General features: G+C 37.3%; 1 protein-coding gene across 2 annotated transcripts in view; it reads right to left on the reverse strand.

Annotated features, from left to right (window-relative positions):
• The window catches only part of CHN1 (chimerin 1), a 217,555-nt gene that overhangs the window by 127,979 nt on the left and 67,150 nt on the right, over positions 1-22,426 (reverse strand). For both annotated transcript variants that reach the window (XM_049887498.1, XM_049887499.1), the window contains 2 exons: positions 13,725-13,763; positions 7,543-7,598 (listed from right to left, as the gene is read on the reverse strand). In XM_049887498.1, coding sequence (XP_049743455.1) covers positions 7,543-7,598; positions 13,725-13,763 — 95 coding nt within the window. The remainder of the gene's footprint in view (positions 1-7,542; positions 7,599-13,724; positions 13,764-22,426) is intronic.

Here is a 22,426-nt window from a genome sequence, read left to right on the forward strand (position 1 = left end):
TATAAAGGTTAATTCCCTTCCTCCCTCCCCTACAATGTTATAGACTCATATTTCCATTTCTTTTAAGGACACGCTGTTCCATGGCTACTGTTCAAAACAGTTGTTCAAAAGAAATTATTCTATATTTTAAAAGTATGCACTATGGAGGTTATGCAACAAGAACAGTTAGAAAATTCCCAGAACGCTTAACACAGCTCTTGCCAGTCAGTGGTACTGATCTGGTCGAAAGTTACAAGAATTCATTATTACTTCACTTCTGGTTCACACAGTAAAAAACGGTGAAAGTCGACGGGCAATTTAGCACTTTATATGTCTGGAAGTTTCATGTGCTTAACAGGGCATTACATATATGAAATCCTAAGAAATAATATGATTTTCTTGGCCAAATTTTTTTTTTTTTTCAGGTAGCAGTCTAGAGATTATTTATATAAAGGCTAGACACAAAAATACAAATATTTACTTTCAAGTGTCAGATCTAGTTTTTCATTGTTTTTTCAAAATGGCTAAGTTATTTGAGCAGTAGAGGGGAAAAAGCGAGAAAACCTTACATTTGGTACTTGCTTCCTACAATCCTACAGCAGTAGATTCGAGTTAAAGCCCAGTGAATCATGCAATGCTCAACTCTAGTTCTGAATCTATTTTAATTTCCTAGGAAAGCAGTCATGTAAATTCTGTATGTATACTACTATAATATTTAAATCAAAATTAGAAACTGAATGACAAATCCTACAGGTTTCTCATTACAAATTATTTGTTATCATTATATTAAAATAAAAAAGTTTATATTTAAATGACAAACCAAAGTAAGCTTTGATTTTTGCTAAAGATAATTTTCAGAAAAATCATGGCTCTCATACAGTTATAAAAATGAACACACATGCTATGAGTTGGAATCGATTCGATGGCAGTGAGTTTGGTTTTTGGTTTTTTTGGTTAAAGATTTTATTCTACTCATAATCGTTTTATTCTGCTTATTTTATTCTACTTATTAATCAATGAGAGAACCAATTCAAAAGACAATCTGAAGAACAGATACATTTATACATCAGGAATTCTGAATTAAATGTGCAAATGGAGGGGAGCCCTGGTTGTGCAGTGGTTAAGAGCTCAGGCTGCTAACAAGGTCAGCAGTTCAAATCCACCAGCCACTCCTTGGAAACCCTACAGGGTAGTTCTACTCTGTCCTATATGGTCGCTATGAGTCCAAATTGACTTGACGGCAACAGGTTTTTTTTTATGAGTGCAAATGGAGGCAAAACTGACTTTTCCACAGAGGTGGGGAACTTGGAGTGGGGACGAAAAGACAACTGAATCTCCACTGAACAAGATATAATATGTATATCTATAGACAAAAATTATTTTGTACTGCTATGCTTTACAATTTGCAGAGTTGTAAAATAGCTCAAGACAATGGAAGATTAGAATCAGATAACCTGGAAGCATGTGTTGTATGTAGAAAATGTAGATTTCCACTGAAGCACAAATTTTTCTCTACACTTTTAAAATTATTGTTTTTTTTCTCATTATATTTTACACCATAGAAAAATATTCATGTGCATCACAGCTAAGCTTCAACAAGCTTATAAAAATTAAGCTTCCAAAAACTTCATGGGAAAAACTGACTGAATGCCAGCATAGTGGAACAATATATACCAAAGAACTAAATAGCTTTGGAAGCAACTGTAGGGAAAAGAGGAGGAAAATAAGAATCAGAAATGTTATGAACTAGAGAGTTTTAACTTTTTTCTCTCAGTTAACAGTAAGATAAACATCCAGATTCCTGCCCTTCCCACTCAGTTCTATAGCATTCTTGGCGGTATTTGGACCAAAGTTAGAAGTAGAAGAATGCAGCTTGCTTTCCATTGCCTTTTAGGCCTTCTCCAGGAAAATTCGTTAACCTTCAACATATTGAATAAAGATAGCTTTCAACCTACTTTCAGATTTTACTACTGCAATAAGGAATATTTACAGAATATTTTTAAAGCTCTATAAATACTATTTAGTTACTTAATAAAAACCAGTTGTTTAGCTTGTTGAGATCAGTTATTTTTTGTATTCATAGATTACAGTAGAAAAGAATAATAGACAAATAAATAAATTCTTTGTATTCACTATTTTCCCTCCTTAGGTTCAAGTACCAACTAGGAAGCAGGGATTAAAAAAAACGAAAAACAAACCCGTTGCCATCAAGTCGGTTTAGCTTCGTAGGGTTTCCAAGGAGTGGCTGGTAGATTCAAACTGCTGACCTTTTGATTAGCAGCCAGAGCTCCAGGTAGTAGGGACAGATGGGTAGAAACCACCAATCTGTTTATTTAATAGTTAACAAGTAAAAGGGTTCCTTCTGGAATTGCAATTGTGGTCAATTTTATAAATGTACTTCTAAAGCGTATCTTACTATTGAATTGCTCATGAACCCTGAATTTTTAAACAAGCACAAAAGATAACAGTAAAAATAAGTTGAAAACTATCCTCTGAGTGATATGCCGCTTTTTAAATAGTTGGTTTTAATAATTTAATATGTACTACCATTCAACATTCATAAAAAATGCCTTCCTTGTATCTGCAAAGCATATTACAAACGTTAAATAACAGATGATCACAACATCCCAGAGATGTATGAGCATGATAATCTTTATTTTTATGAAACCAAAAGTTGAGCTATATTGCTGGGTCAGCACACAGTAGCAATCAGTGACGAAGATGAATTTTCAATTAAGGAGTGTTTGCTTCCCACTCCTGTACCAAACTCTAATGCTTTCACCTAGCAGAATATGTCCTCTAAAACAAAGTAAATGTAAAACAAGCATTTTGTACCTCTCGTTCATTCATTTACCAAGTCTTTATTAACCACCTACAATGTGTGACACACTGGGCAATACTGATATGAACAAAACAGACCAAAATCCCTATCCTCGTGGAGTTCATATTCTAGTAAGGGAAGAGAGCAATAAACAATAAGCATAATAAGCAAGTAAACTATGCTGTTACAAGATGAAAAGTGTTATGAAGAAAAGACAAAAGTAGAACAAGGTAAGGATTATGAATGTTGTGGGGTGGTAGAGTATAATTTTAAATAGGGTGGTCAGCATGAGCCTCACTGAAAAGGGAAGACTTGACTAGACTTGCAGGAGGTGAAAGAACCAGACGTGGATATCAGAAGAAAGAACATTCCAGGAAGAAGGGTTGATACAAGGGCTCTGAGATGGGAGCACGCTGCTGTATCTGTGGAACAACAAGCAGGCGGGTGTGGCTGATACAGAATGGGAGGAAGGAAGAGCCGGGGAGTAGCAGGAGACGAGTGCAGAGGCATAAAGGAGGTGGGGAGACCATAAAGGGCCTTGTAAGCCATTGCAGGGACTTGGCTTTTACTGTGAGTGAAATGTAGAGCCAATGCAGAGTTTTGAACAGAGGAGTGACATGATCTGACTGAAGTCTTAAAAATATCACTCTGTATTGAGAAGAGACTATGAGGAGAAAGATCAGTTAAAAGACTACTTCAGTTACACTGGTAAGAGATTACAGTGTTTTAGGGTAGAATAATTTACTATAACAGAGACTCAAATATATAATTAGACACAATAGAAGTGTATTTCTTGCTTACATAAAATTCCTGTGTAGGTATTGAGGTTAGGAAGACAATCATCCTCCATGTGCTCATTTAGGGACCCAGATACCTTCCATCTTGTAGGTCCGTCATCTCCTTGAAGAGATCTACTTATTTTCATTCAAATTCAGGCAGAAGGGGAAATAACATGGAGAAGCTTACATGGAAAGTTTCAATGGGTCTGTCATTAAAGTTCATTTCTGTTCTACTAGAGGAAATTTTGTCACATACAAATAACTACCGACAAGAAATTTAGTCTAGCCATGTTTCAAAGAATGGAATAATGAATTCTGTTAAGTATCCATCAGTTTCCATCATAGGTTGCCTGTGAGTGACAGCCATTGAGATATTAAGAAGTGGTAGGATTCTCTACTACTCTCGAAATAGATCCAATAGGATTTCCTGATGAATTAGTTGTGGAATGTGAGATGAAGAAAAAGTTCAAAGATGACATGGTTTTTGATATGGGCGACTGGGAGTAAGGAGCTGCCATTAAATGAGATACACAAGGCTGTGGTAAAAGAAGGTTTAAGAAGGAGGATGGAGGTCAGTTCTGTTTCAAATGTGTTATATTTGAAATGTCAAACATTCAAGTGGGAATGTAGAGCAGGGAAATAGATATATAATCTAGAGTTTCAAAGAGAGGACTCAACTGGAAATATTATTAATGCCTAAAACTGGTAAGATCACCAGGGAATAAATATAAGTAGAAAAGAAATGAGGAGCAAGGACTGAGCCCAGGGGCACTCCAACATCGAGAGGTTAGAAAGAAGAGAAACCAGCAAAGGAGATTGAGGCGCCAGGAGAAAAACCAAAAGAACATAGTATTTTGCAAATGAAGTGAGGACAATGTATCGAGTAATCAAATGTGTCAAATGCTGCTGACAGGATAAGCAAGAGAAAAACTGGCTACTAGATTCAGCAGTGCGGAAGTCACTGGTGACCTTGCCAAAGTAGCTCTGGCGGAGGTGATGAGTAAAAGCCTGACTGGAATGAGTTTAAAGGAAAATGGGTGGAATAGGATTGGAGGTGGCAAACACAGACAACATTTTCAAGGTATTTTCTCCAGAAAGAGAAAGATACTGGACAAGATGGATGGAGAAAGTGGGATCAAGAATATTTTTTAAAATGGGGGAAGTAACAGGATGTTTTTGGACTGATGAAAATGATCCTGTAGACAAACTGTCAATGATGCAAGAGGAGAGAACCGCTAGGATTTAAGTCCTTGAGTAGATGAGAGGAAACGGGATCTGCTGTAGTGGAGAGCGGCCATCATCTATGATAACAGGCAAGAATGCAGAATATATGGACACAAATGCTGATGGGTGGTTAGATGTCATGGTTGGAGTCTGTGGAAGTTCTCTCCCAGCTGCTTCAGTCAAGAGTAAAGTGGATACAAGATCATCATATGAAAATCAGGACAGGGAGTGAAGTATTGGAGGTTTCAGGTGAGAGGAAATGGTTGAAATGGATTAGGGAGGCAGAGTGTGATGACCAGGGAGTACGAGTTGAAGTTCATATATTTCACATGAAGCCTGGTCAGCATTTGATTTTTCCCCAGCTACATTCAGTTTCTCGGGAGCATGTGCAGAGCAGGAAGAGAGGTAGATTTAAACACGACTGTGGCTTTGCCAAGCAAGTATGACATGAGGGAAGATCAGGGGAGTTGACTGGTTCCCAGAATCTACAAGACTTTTAAAAAAGAATAAAACATAAAAAAAATGAAACAGCAATAGAAAAACAATGCATGAATTAACTGAAAATCTTCCTCTCATTCAATCCCATGACCATCTAACCATCAAGTTCTGTGGATTCTACTGTTTACATATTCCTATGTCCTGCCCCTTTGACTACTCCCAGAACAATTCTTTACTTTAGGCCCTTATCATTTTTCACTAGGATTATTGCAAAGCCCCCAAACCAGTCTCTCTGTCTCTAATTTGTCCATCCTCCCCTTAGTCCACATTGCATCAGAATACTCTTTCTAAATCTGAACCTGATCATGTTTTTCTCCTGCTTAAAACTCTTTAGCTTCTTATAGTTACAGGGATGAAATCTTAGTCATCTAGTCTTGCTAAAACAGAAATACCATAAGTGTGGATGGCTTTAACAAAGAGAAATCTATTTTCTCACAGTCTAGGAGGTCCAAATTCAGGGCACGAGCACCAGGGAAAGGTTTTCTCTCTGTGTCAGCTCTGGGGGAAGGTCCTTCTCATCAATCTTCCCCCTGGTCTAGGAGCTTCTCAGCACATGGACTCCAGGTCCAAAGGGCATGCTTCCCTCTTGTTTCTTCATTCTTGTCGGCATGAGGGCCCCGTCTCTCTGCTCGCTTCTCTCTTTTATGTCCCAAGATACAATCTAATCTTGTAGATTGAGTCTTGCCTCATTAACATAACTGCTTCTAATTCTGCCTCATTAACAACATATAGGTAAAGATTTACAACGCATGGCAAAATTACATCAGATGACAAAATGGTGGACAATCATGATGGAAAATCATGGTGGACAAAAATGGTGAGACTCATGGCCTAACCCAGTTAACACACATTTTGGGCGGATACAATTCAATCCATAACAAAATCCCAATGATATAAAAAGAAGTGTCTTCAGAGAAGTCTTCCTCCCATCCCTATGTTCTCCACACTGTCCTGCTATCCTCCCCTTTTAGATAATTATTTCCACTGGTCTTTAGTTTAATCCTTCCTGTGTTTCTCTTTTGCAAAAATAAGCTATAACCTTATTTTCTGGTATTATAGCCTATTCAACCAGTCTCCTATGAACAGACATTTTAGGTTATTTCCAGTATCCTGGTATTATAAATAATGCTAAAATGAAAAACTATGAGCATATGTTATTCTACATTTGTACAGGTAACTCATCATGGTAAACTCCTAAAACCTGGACTGGGTAAATGCAGATATAGTTTTGTTAGATATTACCAAATTCTCATGAAGTAAGCTTAGTTATCTAGTGCTGCTGTAACAGAAATACCACAGGTGAGTGGCTTTAATAAACAGAAACTTATTTTCTCACAGTTTGGGAGGCTAAAAGACAGCAATTCAGGGTGCTGACTCTAGGGAAAAGAAGGCTCTCTGTCAGCTCTGGCACAAGGTCCTTATCTCTTTTCAGCTTCTATTCCCAGGTGCCTTGACAGGCATGTGTCATGTATCTTCCCATCCATTTGTGCCCGCTTGCTTAATCTGCTCTTTTAACGTAAGAAAACTTTCTCCCAAATGGGATTATAACCATAGGCATAAGGGTTAGGATTTATACACATTTTGGGGGGGACACAATTCAATCCATAACATAACATTAGTACCATCTCATATTCCCATTACCAACATATGAGGGTCCCTGTTTCCTCACAGGCTTGCCAACTAAGTGTTTTCCTTCAGCTTTTGAACTTTTACCAATCCAAAAGTAAAAATGGTCTCTCCATGCATTTTAATTTGTATTTTTTTATTATGAGTGAAGTTGAACATCTTTTCATATGTTATTATGTATCATATTGTTTTTGTTGAGCTGTCTGTTCATTTCTTTTGGTCATTTTTTAAAAAATCATGATTAAAATTTTTTTTTCTGATGGAAAATTTAATGACGCTACAACAAAGTCTTCAAACTTTGTGGTAAATGATAAAGAATAAAACAAAAAATAAAATAGCAATGAAGAGCAATGTATGAATTAACTGGAAAAAATACTAAAATCACTTAAAACTATACTGTTACGGTCTATACTCTGTCCCAAACAGTCCATTAAAAAGTGGCAGTTACATCAAGTAAAAAGATTATTAAAAAAAAAAAAGGCGCTCAAATTCTAATTTTATAATGCCAATCAGGACAAATGGATAGTCTCACAAATAACTAAGTCATTGAGGAAGGTCAAAGATTGGGAAAGAGATGATTTACAGACTGCACTGTACCCGTTTCACTACACCCACCTCACAAGTACAGGTTATCCTTCGAGGATGAGGGGCTTCCTGTTGCAGCTGGTACACTGCAAGAAGACAGAAAGCCAAAGATGTCAGTTTCCCTTCTGAAGAACTCTGAATACATTAGCAATTGCAAATGGGTGCTTTTTATGTTTATAAAAAGAAAAAAAAAAAACAAACTGTGAAACAGTCCTACTTGTGATAAAATTAAAATTTGTTATGAACTAAGCAAAGAAAGAAAACTAAACTAAATTTAGTGAAAGCTCGGGAGCAAGCACAAACAGAAAAATCACAATCCACACAAGTTCCTTTTTACCTTGTAACAAATCAGTGCTGGATATCTGGCTCTGTTCTCCACAAAACAGTCGTTTATTTTCCCCCATTTTTTGTGGATATATTACATAAAGCATGTCTGTGATACAAACCAATAATGGTTTATATATTTTTAAAGCATATTACTGTGTCACACTTGAATCTAAAATTAGGATTTACAGGGCTAGAAGTAACAAATATGCTCTTTTTCTCCCTTTTATATTGCAAATATCTACCTTCAAAGACATTCTCCCCTAAAAACAAAATGTCTGAGCCAAGGTTACCACTGCCTATTCAACTAGGGCAAATGTAGCAAATGAAAGAATACAGGTACTGAAATAATTTGCCAAAGGAGCGGATAATTTTCAAGGTATCTGAAAACGGATCAGTGAAGATTACACGGATACTATTACTTCCTTCTAACCTCTCTTATGGCTTTTTGATTTGATATGAAGAAAGAATTAATAGAATGTGTGGTTTCAAAGAAAGTGTGTTGATATATGTCTATCTATTAGTGAGAATTTTTTTCTATTTCTGTATATGTACTCACATATAATTAAATTTAATACTGTAGTTAAATACTTTAAAATTTTGTCTACATAACATCAAACTACTCAGACATCTGGGATTGTCAGGTAATTGAATGACTCAGATTTCAACTGGATATAATTATACAGACTATATTTATTCAAACATAACACTAGAAAATATATAAATATATATACAATTAGACCATATGTATGTGTATGTGTAGCCACTGCCGTCGAGTCAGTTCTGATTCACAGCAACCCTACATGACAAAGAAGAACTGCCCCATAGGGTTTCCAAGACTGTAATCTTTACGAAGGCAGACTGCCACATTTTTCTTCCTCGGATCTGTGGATCTGCAGTTCAAACTACAGATCTTTTGGTTAGCAGCCACGCACTTAACTACTGCGCCACCCGAGCTGATGTATATGTATACATATGCATACATGTATATGACAGTTGCCGTTAAGTTGATTCCGACCCATGGTGATCCCATGTGTGCAGATTAGAACTGCTCCATAGGCTTTTCAAGGCTGTGGCCTTTCAGAAACAGACCAGCAGGCCTGTCTTCTGATGTGCCTTTAGGTAGGTTTGAACCACCAACCTCTCAGCTAGTAGTCGAGCAATCAACTGCTTGTGCCACCCAGGCTGTGTGTGTGTGTGTGTGTCTGTCTGTCTGTCAAATACACAGACACGCATCATGTTATGTATTGTTATGTAAAGGCAACAGAGCACGGCAGTTAAGTATCTGAACTCCTGAACCAGACCACCTGGGGTTTGAACACTGGGGCTCTGCCACTAACACTGCATGCTATTTTCCTCACCCATAAAATGGGGATAATAATAGTTTCTACTTCACAGATTATTGTAAGGATTAAATAGTTTACTATATGTAAAAGGTGTAAAATAGTCCCTGGCACACAGTGAACACTCAATAAAGATTAGCAATTATTATATGTAGACCAATCACATTACTACATAAAATTCTTTATAATATTTGGCTCTTAAGATGCATCTTGAGTTTATCACCAAAACATAACACCAGGCTAATGCTATAATTTAAAGCTACTGAGAAGATACAGATTTCCTGTTTAAAAATAAAAAAACAAACCAAGCACTCCCTCAGGTTCCTGATGTTTGAAACTCCACTGATAGAAATGTATTCTTTTGCCTTTTTTTCCTGGTTGCAAGAATCCTTAAGAGATGTAATACATTAAAATGGCTTCAGATATCCACATTTCATTGAGAGTTAGCTTTATCAAAAATACTTCTGTGAATATAGTTTTATAAATTAAAAAAAGATATGAAGGGAGTAACTCTGAAATGAGGATAGGAAGAAAGAGCCCTGAAACCAAGTGTGCCTGGCCCTGAGAGTGACAGTCCATGTGTATCACCCAAATATGTGTGTAAATCTGCATTCTCCTTATGACAAGCCAAAATACGATTTGCAAGAAGGGAAGATTCTTCAGGTTCTCTTCCCCATACTGTTAACTATAAGATGTGAATGAAAATTCAGTGCACAGTTCTTTGATCAATAATTCTCAAAAGATTAATTGTTTGCCACTGGCAACAGGAAATGCTCTGAAAAGTACTGTAACCTATGGAAACACAACTAAGAGAATTGAATGGTAGTCAAGAAGGGCATTAAAAGCTACTAGAAAAAAGTAAAATGTTAATTTTGATTCAAAGCACAAATACTGTAGTATCTGGTTATCATCAGAAAGACATCATGTATTCAGTAAGCAAACATTAAAATAAGCCAGTATGAAAAAAGGGGTGATAAATATCTTCACATGAGAATTGGTCCAGGTGTTACCCTTTTATTTTAATCAGAGTTTCAAAGGGTATTAATTCTATCTCATAGAGAGGAGTTTTTTTAGACAAATGCCTACTACTGACTGGCTACCAGTGTTTAGTCTATTTTTAAAACTCACTTTTAATAAATAATTTACAGGTTATTACTGGGGGGTGGGTTCTTTGGATATTGTATAACGAATATGACAAATCTGGATTCAGGGAACATCTATCAAAAGGATCATTACAAAATTATACACAGCAGTAAAGTCTAATTAATGCAGACCCATCCCCCTCAAGTTGGAATTTTTCAGAATTTAAAGTGGAACTCAACTGAAATTTAAATTGGCACAATCAATAAATGATTTTCCAAAAATTAATAGCTAACTTCAAGATGAGTATATGATTAAAGTACTTAACATTTTTTCAATTACCTAGAAGCATCAATGCTTACATACTTACATACATCGTTAATCTAGTTCAGAGAGATCACAACTTGGTACCGTAAGGTCAAAACTGGCTCTAGGTCTCACATCTTTTGTTTGCTGTCTTTTATATTTGAATTTGTTTTTAATGTTCAAAAATTAAGAGGTTTAACAACAATAACAAAAGCAAAAGAGAATTCCAGCTTCCCTTGTAAAGTAAGAAGATCGGACATTAGATCCAGAGTCTTCCATAGCAATAGTTAAGGAGGGCCAATCACAAGCCCTTCCCTACAGACCTGGCATCCATGCTTGACTTTCTCAAAGTTCCTGCCTCGGCTGCTTGCCTCATTCATTACATGTAAGACTACTGGTTTAAGGGATATAGATATAGAACAGTAATAAAACTGTACTTGTTTGGAAAGAGTCTCCAATTTAGATTTCTTGCTAACTCTACTTCCCTATTGGGTTGTATTTGTAAGGTTTTGTAATTTTTTTTACAAGCTCAAATGAATCAAAATTGGAGAAAGCAACAAAGGCATAGGTAAAATAAGTTTCTTACAAAATCACAGAACAAGCCATTTATATCCCACTATGCCAAAGACCAAAAAAAAAAAAAAAGCGAATTCTAACGTGCTGCACCTTTCCACAGTAAAATTAAACTGTCCTTTTAGTTTTATAGATGTAATACAAAATAAAAGTGACCAAACAACACTGTGAATGACTTCTTGTACATCCTTACATAGACCGACCATGCTTGATTTAAAAAGAAAATGTCCATCCATTTAGATTTGATTACCATTTGGGGAATATTTTTTTTTTAATAACAAAAATAAAGTTGCATCACAGGGGAAGATGGTGAATGTTTTATGGTTTGTCAGTTCCAAGGACTGTCAGCAGAATTTATTGTCAATTATCAGCTGTAAAGCAGACACAGGTCTGGCTCTAAGATTAAACAAAATGGTCACGGTACTGGACAGGTCCTACAACCCCAGTTATTTAAAATTGCAATCTCTATTGATGAAATAAAGGTGTCAGAGGCTTTTTAATCTTTAAAATTTTTCCTATTTAAATGCAGAGAACCCTGGACAAATGAACTTCTTAAAGTACTATTAATAAATACCTTACTGGTGATTACTCACAGCTAGCTGAACATAAAATGTAAAATTGAGAATGAAAAGGGCAAAGGAAACAAAAAAACCAAACTCAGCTTACATAACAATTTTTTCTAGAATCAGAATCTTGACAAACACATTTAACAGTCTATATGATCATCATAGCAGCTTTAACTTTTTTCTCATGAGTTAAAATTTGCAGGTATTCAAATTATTGAAAGATCAACACCATGAGTTTAAAAGAAAAATTCATAAAACCAATTTTAAAAATGCACCTTTCCACTTGGCCTTAACACAGTTTAATCTTAATATTTCCCCAAGTCAAAGGCTTTTTTTTGTTTGTTTTCATTTGAGAGTCAGAAGATAAAAAGGCTATTCTAATTATTCTAATAATTCCCTCCCTGTTTCTATTATTAAAATGATAGTGGGGAGCTCAAGTACTGGAATCATTAAGAGTAGGTACTGGAATCATTAAGAGTAACTACAAAACTCAGTAGCAAAATTGTCACCAAAAAAAGAAATATGCCATTTTTCAAGACAAATGGCAGCTATTATATAAGACATTTGAAGATACAAAAAATACAACTTGCATATACTACATTTACTAATCAATATTCTTCAAGGGGAAAAATCACCATCATAATTCAGTAACAGTCTCAGGCTTCATAAATGCTCTTACATAAAAAATGTGTAGGGCACGAGTCAGAGCAAAGGGGAAAATGAAGAATTGAAAACCAGTAAATGCAGAAGCGAATTTTAAATAGGCTTCCAGCCAATGAGATTATGAAACAAAATCTTTAGGAGGTAAGAACATTAGTCATTTTTAGACATTCTTAGAACTATGCTCCCCAGAAACAAAAAGGCACCAGTGGGGGAAAAAAAGCATCTATGGCAATACTTTTATAGACTGTTCATATTTTATTTACCATAATTAGCCCAAAGTAGCAACTTATTAAAATAAAACTCTGTTGTTCTGGAAACATAAAGCGAACAAGAAACTGAATTGCTGCTCCTTTGGTCAGCAAATTTCAGCAACTTTACAAACACAAAATTTACAATAATTCCCAACATTTATAAAGATGTTAATAATCTATATTTAAAGTACAGGTATCATCCTTAGGTTGTTTACTGGAATCTACAAACAAAAATATCTTACAGTACTAGTCTCTTCAACAATACATTCATTAATGTAAAGTTTTTTTTTTGATTATATTAATCCTATTTTCACTTTAAAAAATCTGAAATACCTTTTACTTGATGAGCTAACGTTCCCTGGAAAACAAGCGAGGGAAAATAAATAGGAAAGACTAAGAACCTTGACTCTGAAGAAGGAATGTTTTATTCTAACGCGAAGTTTAAAGAGCAACACAGAAATCAAATGTGTTCCTTTTACATTTTGGAAAAGCAATTCCTAAAAAAGAAGATGACTTCTCTTTTGTCTCTTTCATCCATTCTTTCTATTAAGATAGTCAACAGACTTATCATCACTTAATATACCTTTTTCATCTAAAGGAGCCCTGGTGGCCCAGTGGTTAAGAAGCTCGGCTACCAAAAGGTGAGCAGCTCGAATCTAACAGCTGCTCCTTGGAAACCTTATGGGGCAGTTCTGCTCTGTCCTTATAGGGTCGTTATGAGTCAGAATTGACTCCATGCCAATGGTTTGGTTTTCATATAAAGGATCAGAATCTAAATTCTTAGTTAGCTTCTCCTAGCATTAGTTTTATCAGCCACTGTCAACAAGTGGTCTCAAGCTCCACTGTATGGAATTCCATGTAACCACAGGGGAATGAGATACATTCCAGACATGCAAACCATATACAGACTTTGTGAACACACTCCTGTCTCAACACAATTACTTCTCCTATGCCATTCCCAAATCCTGTTGTGAATTAACTTTTCAATAATGAGTACAAAATGGAGTGAATCTTGTTTTAACCCTTTATATCTAATATTCCTAATATTTTTATATGACTTGTAAAGTAATATAACCCACCCAACTTAAAATTACTTGTATACTTACAGTAAGATTTCCAAACAGGAGGTCTATATTCATCTGTATCTGAAAGAAAAAAAACATTAAATTAACATTACTTAATAGTTATCCTTTTAAATGAGATATTTTAATCATTAATTCACCTAATATATATTTGTTGAGGTCTATTTATCCTAGGCATTACACTAGGCACTAAAGGGCATTCAAAAATTTATTAGTCTTGGTCCTTATTTTTTTGGAATACAGTTTTACAAAGATGTTCAAAGAAAGTCACTTGTGTTTTTCAACTGCTTATCACATAAAACATCATGGTTACTTTTTACCACTGGGTCTCATTTATTACAGTCACTGAGGTACTAGTCAATAGTCTTTTGTTTCAGATCCCTGAAATCATTGGACTTTTTATTTTTCAGTCAAATTGACCAGGTAACAATTTTAATCCCCAGAAATGTATTTCTATATTTTCTACCACTACATTTGGGGATTTCAGAAGAGCAGCAAGGCACAGAATTTAGTCCCCATACATTTTGGACAATCAAAACCAGGAAATAAGAAACACTTCAATGGAAGGGAGTGTATCTAGGGAAACACAAAGAACATGAGGTGAACACCTGCTCTTCAAGTTTATTTCCCACATTCTGCTTGAGTCAGGATATAGGAGACAGTGTGAAGAGGCAGTGTAAAGAGATGGAAAAACAAACATGTATGGGAGATGGGGAAATTAGAGAAAGGAGAGGGGCCAGCATGGCATGGCTATTTATCAGGAAAGCATAGCTGAGGTAGAATTTTGCCAGCCAAATGCTCTGCTTGCAAGGCTATGTAGCCACATCAGCAGACACTGCATTTTGGCATGGGCAGGTGTGGCCAGCCACATCACCTGGTTCTGCTGACGTCCAACATAAACCCATTAGGGAATTTGATCCTAAAAATGCTGGTCTTTAAGGAGGCACGAAAAGTCCCAGAAAGTTAACCAAGAAAGTTGAATCTAGCATATATAACCCAAGTAAAAATAGTCATAGGCTCAAAACATTCAACTCTCAACCTTTAAAGAGCAATCACACTTCTTTTTTGATTTATTATCATAAACTACCCAAGTACTTCGAGTCAGAGGGCTACAACAAGACCGCTAATGATAAGCATAAAAACATAAAAGGAAAACCAAAGGCACAAGGAAAGTATTAGTCCAAAGGACTAATAGATCACATGAACCACAGCCTCCACCAGCCTGAGCCCAGAAGAACTAGATGGTACCTGGCTACCACCACTGACCACTCTCACAGGGATCACAACAGAGGGTCCCAGAAAGAGCTGAAAAAAAGTAGAACAGAATTCAAATTCACAAAAAACGACCAGACTTACTGGTCTGACAAGAGACTAGAGGAACCCCCAAGGCTATGGCTCCCTGTATATCCTGCTAACTCAGAACTGAAGCTATTCCCAAAGTCCACCTTTTAGCCAAAGATTAGACAGGCCTATAAAACAAACAACAATACACGTGAGGAACATGCTTCTTAATTCAATAAAGTATATGAGACTAAATGGGCAACATCTGCCCAAAAGCAAAGAGAAGACGACAGGAAGGGACAAGAAACCTGGAGGAATGGTCATGGGGAACCTGGGGTGGACAAGAAAAGGGGAGAGTGCTGACACATTGCGGGGACTGCAACCAATGTCACAAAACAATTTTTGCATAAAATTTTGAATGAGAGACTAAATTGTGCTGTCAACTTTCATCTAAAACACAATAAAATTTTTTAAAAAAGTAAAAGGGAAATTCTAAGGTGACACGGACATTTCTTGGCACCCGGTAGAAGCATTCAAATATGTTTGCTTATTGAACAAATAAAAGATTACATGAAGAATGAATGAATGAATGCAGCAAATATACGAATGAGCAATTATTTAGGAAAACTGCCATCACATATGAACTTACCTACTGATGATATAAAGTTGAGATGAAACATGTCCTTAATACAGTCATTGTTCTGGGGCTACATATTTGATTTGCTAGGGTGTGTGTGCGTGTTCAGGGGGTTAATTATGTTGAAGTTTATATTAATAAGCAAATCATAATTAATTCAATGGAATTGAATTAATTTCCAATACTAGGAAAATTTTGCCTATTATCAAGTCATTTTGTGGTGATATCAGCTTGGCTTCCAGGGAAGGGAGGGAGGCTGGAGATTCAGTTCAATCATGTGGCCAATGATTCAATCAATCATGCCTATGTAATGAAACTCCCAATAAAAACTCTGGCCAATGAAGCTCTAGTGAGCTTCCCTGATTGACAATACATTGATGTGCCAGGAAAGTGACAGGTCCTGAGCCCGTGGGGGAAGGACATGGAAGCTTTACATTTGGGACCCTCCCAGACCTTGCCTTATCCATTTATTTTTTTGTATCCTTTTGCTATAATAAAACTGTAACTGTAAGTATAGCACTTTCCTGAGTTCTGTAAGTCATTCTAGTGAATTAGAGTTTGAGGAGGTAGTGTGAACTCCTGAATTATAGCCAGTTGGTCAGAAGTGTGAGTGTCCTGGGGACCCCCAAGCTTGCAACTAGTGTTTGAAATGAAAGCAGTCTTATGGAGGATTGTGCCCTTAACTTGTGAAGTTTGGCCTGACTCCAGGTAGTTAATGTCTGAATTGAATTGCAGTTAATTGCAATCTCTTAAACCTTTAAAAGTGCATAGCAGGGTTTCTGTCAAGGCAGAGATTAAGGGAACATTTTAAAAATTATTTCTTATGTTTAGGGGAGGAGATCTTAGGTCACCCTGACATGGATCTTTTTTGTTGAGAGCAGAGCTACTTGAATGTTCCCTCAGTTAATTAAGCAAAGGGTAGACACCACTGCCCTTAGGACTGGGAGGGAGCGTCCCAGTGGCTTAGAAAAACATGCCTCGACCTCTTAATATGCAGAATTTGTTACAAGAGTCAAGGAGACCAACTTCCTAGGACTGTAGGCAAGACACATTACTCCCATCTTTGAGTTCTGAGATTCAGTGCTAAGGAATTCTGTCATAGAAAACTTTATAGCCCCAAACCAAGTCCCACTGACCAGGAAAGACAAAGACACCCCTGAAATAAAATGACCCTGAAGAAGGACTAATTGAAACTGGTGATCTAGGAGTATACACAAGGGCTTATGGGTTTCCTAGGGAGAACAGATTCTGGCCCAGCATAAAGCTGATGCTGAAATGTCTCTGACCCCAGCTTCCCTGGCACACTAAATATGTGAACTAAAAAAAAACAAAACAAAAACCTGCAATCCTGACCTCCAGCTGGTGTTACTGCTGTGGCTTGGGCCATGGTCTGACCAGAAATGACATCCCAGCAGCAGCTAGGTAAGCACCTATCAACAAACAGTACTGGGCTGGTCTACACCATTGACAGAATGATAAAGAGAAACGGTATACTATTAAGACTGCAGTTCTTCTGGCATTTGGAAAAGGGTGGGACCACTTTGGGGCTAAGTGCGCCTCCTAGGGTTCAAACTTGGATAATTTAGGAGTGGGGAGAGACACCTAAAGAGGGTGATATTTGATTTCCTGCTAATTGGGGCACTAATTAATTTTTAAAAATGTATGGGAGCATGGAAACCCTGGTGGCATAGTGGTTAAGTGCTACAGCTGCTAACCAAAAGGTTGGCAGTTCGAATCCGCCAGGAGCTCCTTGGAAACTCTATGGGGCAGTTCAACTCTGTCCTATAGGGTTGCTATGAGTCGGAATCAAGTTGATGGCACTGGGTTTGGTGTTTTTTTGGTTATGGGAGCATATTTGGCCCCTGAATTTATATAACAGGTCACGCCAGTTCCTTGTGCATACCTTTCTGACCCAGCAGTTCTAATTTATTCTAAATAAATTATTCTAAAAATTTAAGAATGTTTGAAAATGTTAATATAGAAGAGTAAAATATATATATATATATAGAAGAGTATCACTGTACTATTACATTTAAGACTGAAAACCTGGATTCAATCTAAATTCTCAACAATTGGAAACCAATATAAAAAATTGATACATTCAAATTTGAAGATCCCTTCACTATATCAAAAGGATTCTGTTTTTTAGTCTGTTCTCCTTTAAACATTTTACATCTTTGAAAACAGTAGTTCTCCAATTTTCTGGTCTCAGAAATCTGGATTCTAAAGAGTTTTTAATTTCTATCAATATCAACCATATCAGAAATTAAAACTGAGAAATGTGAATAGTATTTACTTGTTAAATAATTTTAAAATAATAATAAGCCTATTACATCTTAACATACGTATTGATGGAAAGTACATTTTTCAAAACAAAAAATTTGTTTGACATTTTTCAAGTCTCTTTAATGTCTGACTTAATAGAATGCAGCTGTATTCTCATATTTGCTTCTGTCTTCAATCTGTTGTGATAGCACATGCCATGTAGCTTCTGGAAGACTCTACACTTGTGAGAGAATGAGAGTGAAAAAGGCAAACAATGTCTTAGTATTATTATGAAAATAGTTTTGAGCTTGTGGAAACTCTGAAAAAACCTTGGGGACTCCCAGGCGTTCCTGGACCATACTTGCAGAACCACTGTTTTAAACCATGCTTTCATTAGCATATCTTTTATTCTCAGGGTGGGGTAAGATACATTTCATATAGCAGAAGAAATTAAAAAATTAATTAAGAGGAAATCATGTGTTCTTTTAGCACAAAGCATCAGCTTGTTCAAAGGAAGTTATCACGGGGCACTTTGGGCACCAAATATCTGTGATCTATCTTCCAAAAGGTCAGTGGTTTGAACCCATCAGCCTCTGCGGGAGAAAGATGTGGCAGTCTGTTTCCATAACGATTACAACCTTGGAAACCCTATGGGGCAGTTCTACCCTGTTTATAGGGCCGCTATAAGTCGGAATCAACTCAATGACAGTGGGTTTGGTTTGGATTTTTACCTTCAGCTGGATGTTAAAGATGCTCACCACTTCTTTTTGATTCTGTCAAAAAATCCCACTAGACCCAGCATATAAACGTGTTAGGCTTCCATCACAAGAACATGATTTGACAGTGAGAGTCAGGTAACCTGTGACTCAGGGACAACTCATCAGCTGCTTAAAATAATCTCAGCATGGTATGGACCAGTGTTTAAATTAAGTACATACCCACAAAAATCCATAAAAAGGCTTTCTCCATTGCCTTTAAAAGTCAGTAATACTTTTCATATCTAATACAAAAGACAATCAATTTTACAAAAATATCAAAGTTACACCAGCAGAGAAAAATGCTGAAATAATCAGAAAGTTTTATTCATTTAACAAATATGTCTTTGAGTGGCATAGACAATTAAGTGCTGGGCTATTAACCGAAAGGCTGGCAGTATGGAACCCACCCAGAGGGTTCTCAGAAAAAAGGCCGGGCTATCTGTTTCTGAAAGGTCACAGGCATAAAAACCCTATGGAGGGTGGTTCTACTCTGGAAAACAAGGGGTGGCTATGAATTGGAATCGACTCGACAGCAACCTGTTATGAGGTAAGGACGGCATTTACAAATTATGCCCAGGTGTAGTTTATGCCTGCAAGAGCGGTAGGAAAGAGAATATGAATATTATTATTTACAAACAAAATAATATAGTAAGATTACTCTAAGTTTTGTACACCATCATCTTGACAAAATGCCTGGCCCAGAGTAGGAATCCAATAAGTACTGCTGAACTGATGAAAGAATAGATGGAAAAAAAGAACTACTTTTGGCCGATGTCAAGAAGGACAAACGAGATAGTTCCATCTGACCAGGGCTAAGGAAAGGGGTGTGGAAATAAGAGGCAGAGGAACACTAAACAGAGGGAACACAGTGAATAAGAGCACAGAAACAAGAAAGTTCAGTAAGTATTTGAAGAGCAGCGAATAATGCAGAGTGGCTGAATTACGGAAAACTTGAGACTTAGGCACTGGATGGAATCTAGACTGAGTTGTCCAAGAGGCATTCATAAGCAACGCCCCATGGATTTTCCTCTGCTTTGTTCCTACTTCCTAGATGTATAATGCTTTGTTCGTTAACGTATCTGTTTTTGTCTCACTGGTCTCCATTAAGGGGAAAAACCAAATCTTAGCTTAATTCCCTAGTTCCTAGCCCATCAAAGGCAAGCATCAATTTTTGGTTGCATGAGTGAGTGAATAACTAAATTCGACCAAAACATGGTCAGACCATCAGGAGTTGACAATAAAGCAACCATGCTTGGAGAGCTAGTTAAGAGACCTGATTATGTTGGTAGGGTCAAGAATGTGCAGAAAGTGTTTATTACCAGAACAGTGGCACAGGGGGTGGTCTTGAATGAGGCAGAGAGGAAGCCTACAGTCAACCCAAGTAAATTCTCAAGAGTCAGAGAAAACAAGGCAGGCAGCAGGAAAGACAAAGGTAGAAGAAACAGCAAGGACCGTTCACAAACAGGTGAGTTATACTGATAAATAACTGCTGCTAAAGGCAAATTATGTTCAAGCCATTCTAATTTTATGGGAACTGAGCCTAAATGGGGGCAAGGTCTCTTCAGAAATCCTTTTCAAAAATCCTCTCAACCCATTTTCCTAGAATATACTGAAAGTCTAAAGGATCCATGTGGAAACTGAATTCCCTAAGTAACCAGGGTCATTTCACTTGAATTGGCCCTGGAATACCTGAAATGGACCATATGGCTGGGATCCTGAAAAGAAGCAGAGAAATCTGTCACTGGTTACAACTGTAAATTTAAATGTAGACAAAGATAAGGGTGAGGTTTAGCTAGGAAAAAGTTGTCAATCAAAAGGCCTCAAGAAGTACCTGGCTTTACCATGCAGTATTTACTATGGTGAAGAACCTAGCGTTCAGCCTTCCATTTCAGGGTTGCTGACTCTTGCCAATCAAACTTACCCATCTAAAATGGGGCACAGATATTCCTCTTTGGTAACCTGAAGCTAATGTTCCCCATTCAAGTAATCTCTTGCTATATCAGGATCCTTAAAAGCCAAATTAGTAATCAGAAAGCTGCTTGGTGAGTCTAGATTAGAAAACTATTTCCACAGAATATGGTGGGACTGCATTAACCTGAGAAGCCAAAATCGGTAACCTCTGGATTCAGTGTTCCTTACCCTGCAGAATGCTGGCAGCGGGGGGGGGGGGGGGGGGGGGGGGACCCATAACTTTAGGTCTTCTGGTCTTTCTTTGGTTAATCTATAGGTTTCAATCCCACAGACTCTGCGGATCAATTGGTTTTCTGCTTTAGTCACCTCGATTAGTCTTGGGCTATCCCAAACCCTCAGTCATACATCCAAACAGGACCTCTCCTGGTTTGTTGCCACACAGGGTGAATCACAAATTTGCTAGAGTAATTCCTAGAGGGCAACTGCCCTCTCACTCTTGAGAGTGTTTCACTATTTCGCCATGTATTGTCAATAAACAAACAAACAAAAAAACAAACTCAGAGACCCTACAGGACAGAGTAGAACTGCCCCCTAGGGTTTCCAAGGAGCTGCTAGTGGATATGAACTAATGACCTTTTGGTTAGTAGCTTGAGCTCTTAACCACTTCACCAGCAGGACTCCTTTGAGATTTCACTCAAACCAAACCAAACCCACTGCCACGGAGTCAGTTCTAGCTCATAGCGACTCTATAGGACAGAGTAGGACTATCGTCTAGGGTTTCCAAGGCTGTAAATCTTTACAGAAGCAGACTGCCGCATCTTTTGAACACAGAGCAGCTGGTGGGTTCAAACTGCAGGCCTTTCCGTTAGCAGCCAGGTGCTTCAGTAAAAAATAAAACTAGTAAAATATATCTAGGATAATACCTTTGATGTTACATATTATAATTTACAACATTAGGACTATTAAGGAGGTACTCAAAAATGTGCGTTTACTAACTGACAAGATGAAATCTCCTTATAAATACCTTAAAACGAGTTTTTTAATAAACTTAAAAGATTGTATGATTGAGTAAACCTTTATGCTCTCTCCAACTAGGGCCTATGTATACCTATAGATGCTGTTGAAAATGACTGGCCTTTGGAAACAAAGAGAAAAATGTATTTCACTCTTTTTATTACATAGTTTTGTGCATCATTATATATTTATGTCATATGCATTCTTTGGTTTAGAACAATACTCTTCTGGTGAAGTTTAAATCTGCCTAACTTTTTATTTTAAAAGATAAACAGTTCATTCTAGAACACACTAGAGTGTTTAACTTTTTTTTTTTTTAATAACTTTTATTAAGCTTCAAGTGAACGTTTACAAATCCAATCAGTCTGTCACATTTAAGTTTACATACATCTCACTCCCTACTCCCACTTGCTCTCCCCCTCTTGAGTCAGCCCTTTCAGTCTCTCCTTTCTTGACAATTTTGCCGGCTTCCCTCTCTCTCTATCCTCCCATCCCCCCTCCAGACAAGAGTTGCCAACACAATCTCGAGTGTCCACCTGATATCATTAGCTCACTCTTCATCAGCGTCTCTCTCCCACCCGCTAACCAGTCCCTTTCATTTCTGATGAGTTGTCTTCGGGGATGGTTCCTGTCCTGTGTCAACTGAAGGTCTGGGAAGCATGGCCGTCGGGATTCCTCCAGTCTCAGTCAGACCATTAAGTTTGGTCTTTTTATGAGAATTTGGGGTCTGTATCCCACTGATCTCCTGCTCCCTCAGGGGTCCTCTGCTGTGCTCCCTGTCAGCGCAGTCATCGATTGTGGCCGGGCACCAACTAGTTCTTCTGGTCTCAGAATGATGTAGGTCTCTGGTTCATGTGGCC

The sequence above is a fragment of the Elephas maximus genome, chromosome 6 (genome assembly GCF_024166365.1).
Source record: "Elephas maximus indicus isolate mEleMax1 chromosome 6, mEleMax1 primary haplotype, whole genome shotgun sequence".
Classification (NCBI taxonomy): Eukaryota; Metazoa; Chordata; class Mammalia; order Proboscidea; family Elephantidae; genus Elephas; species Elephas maximus.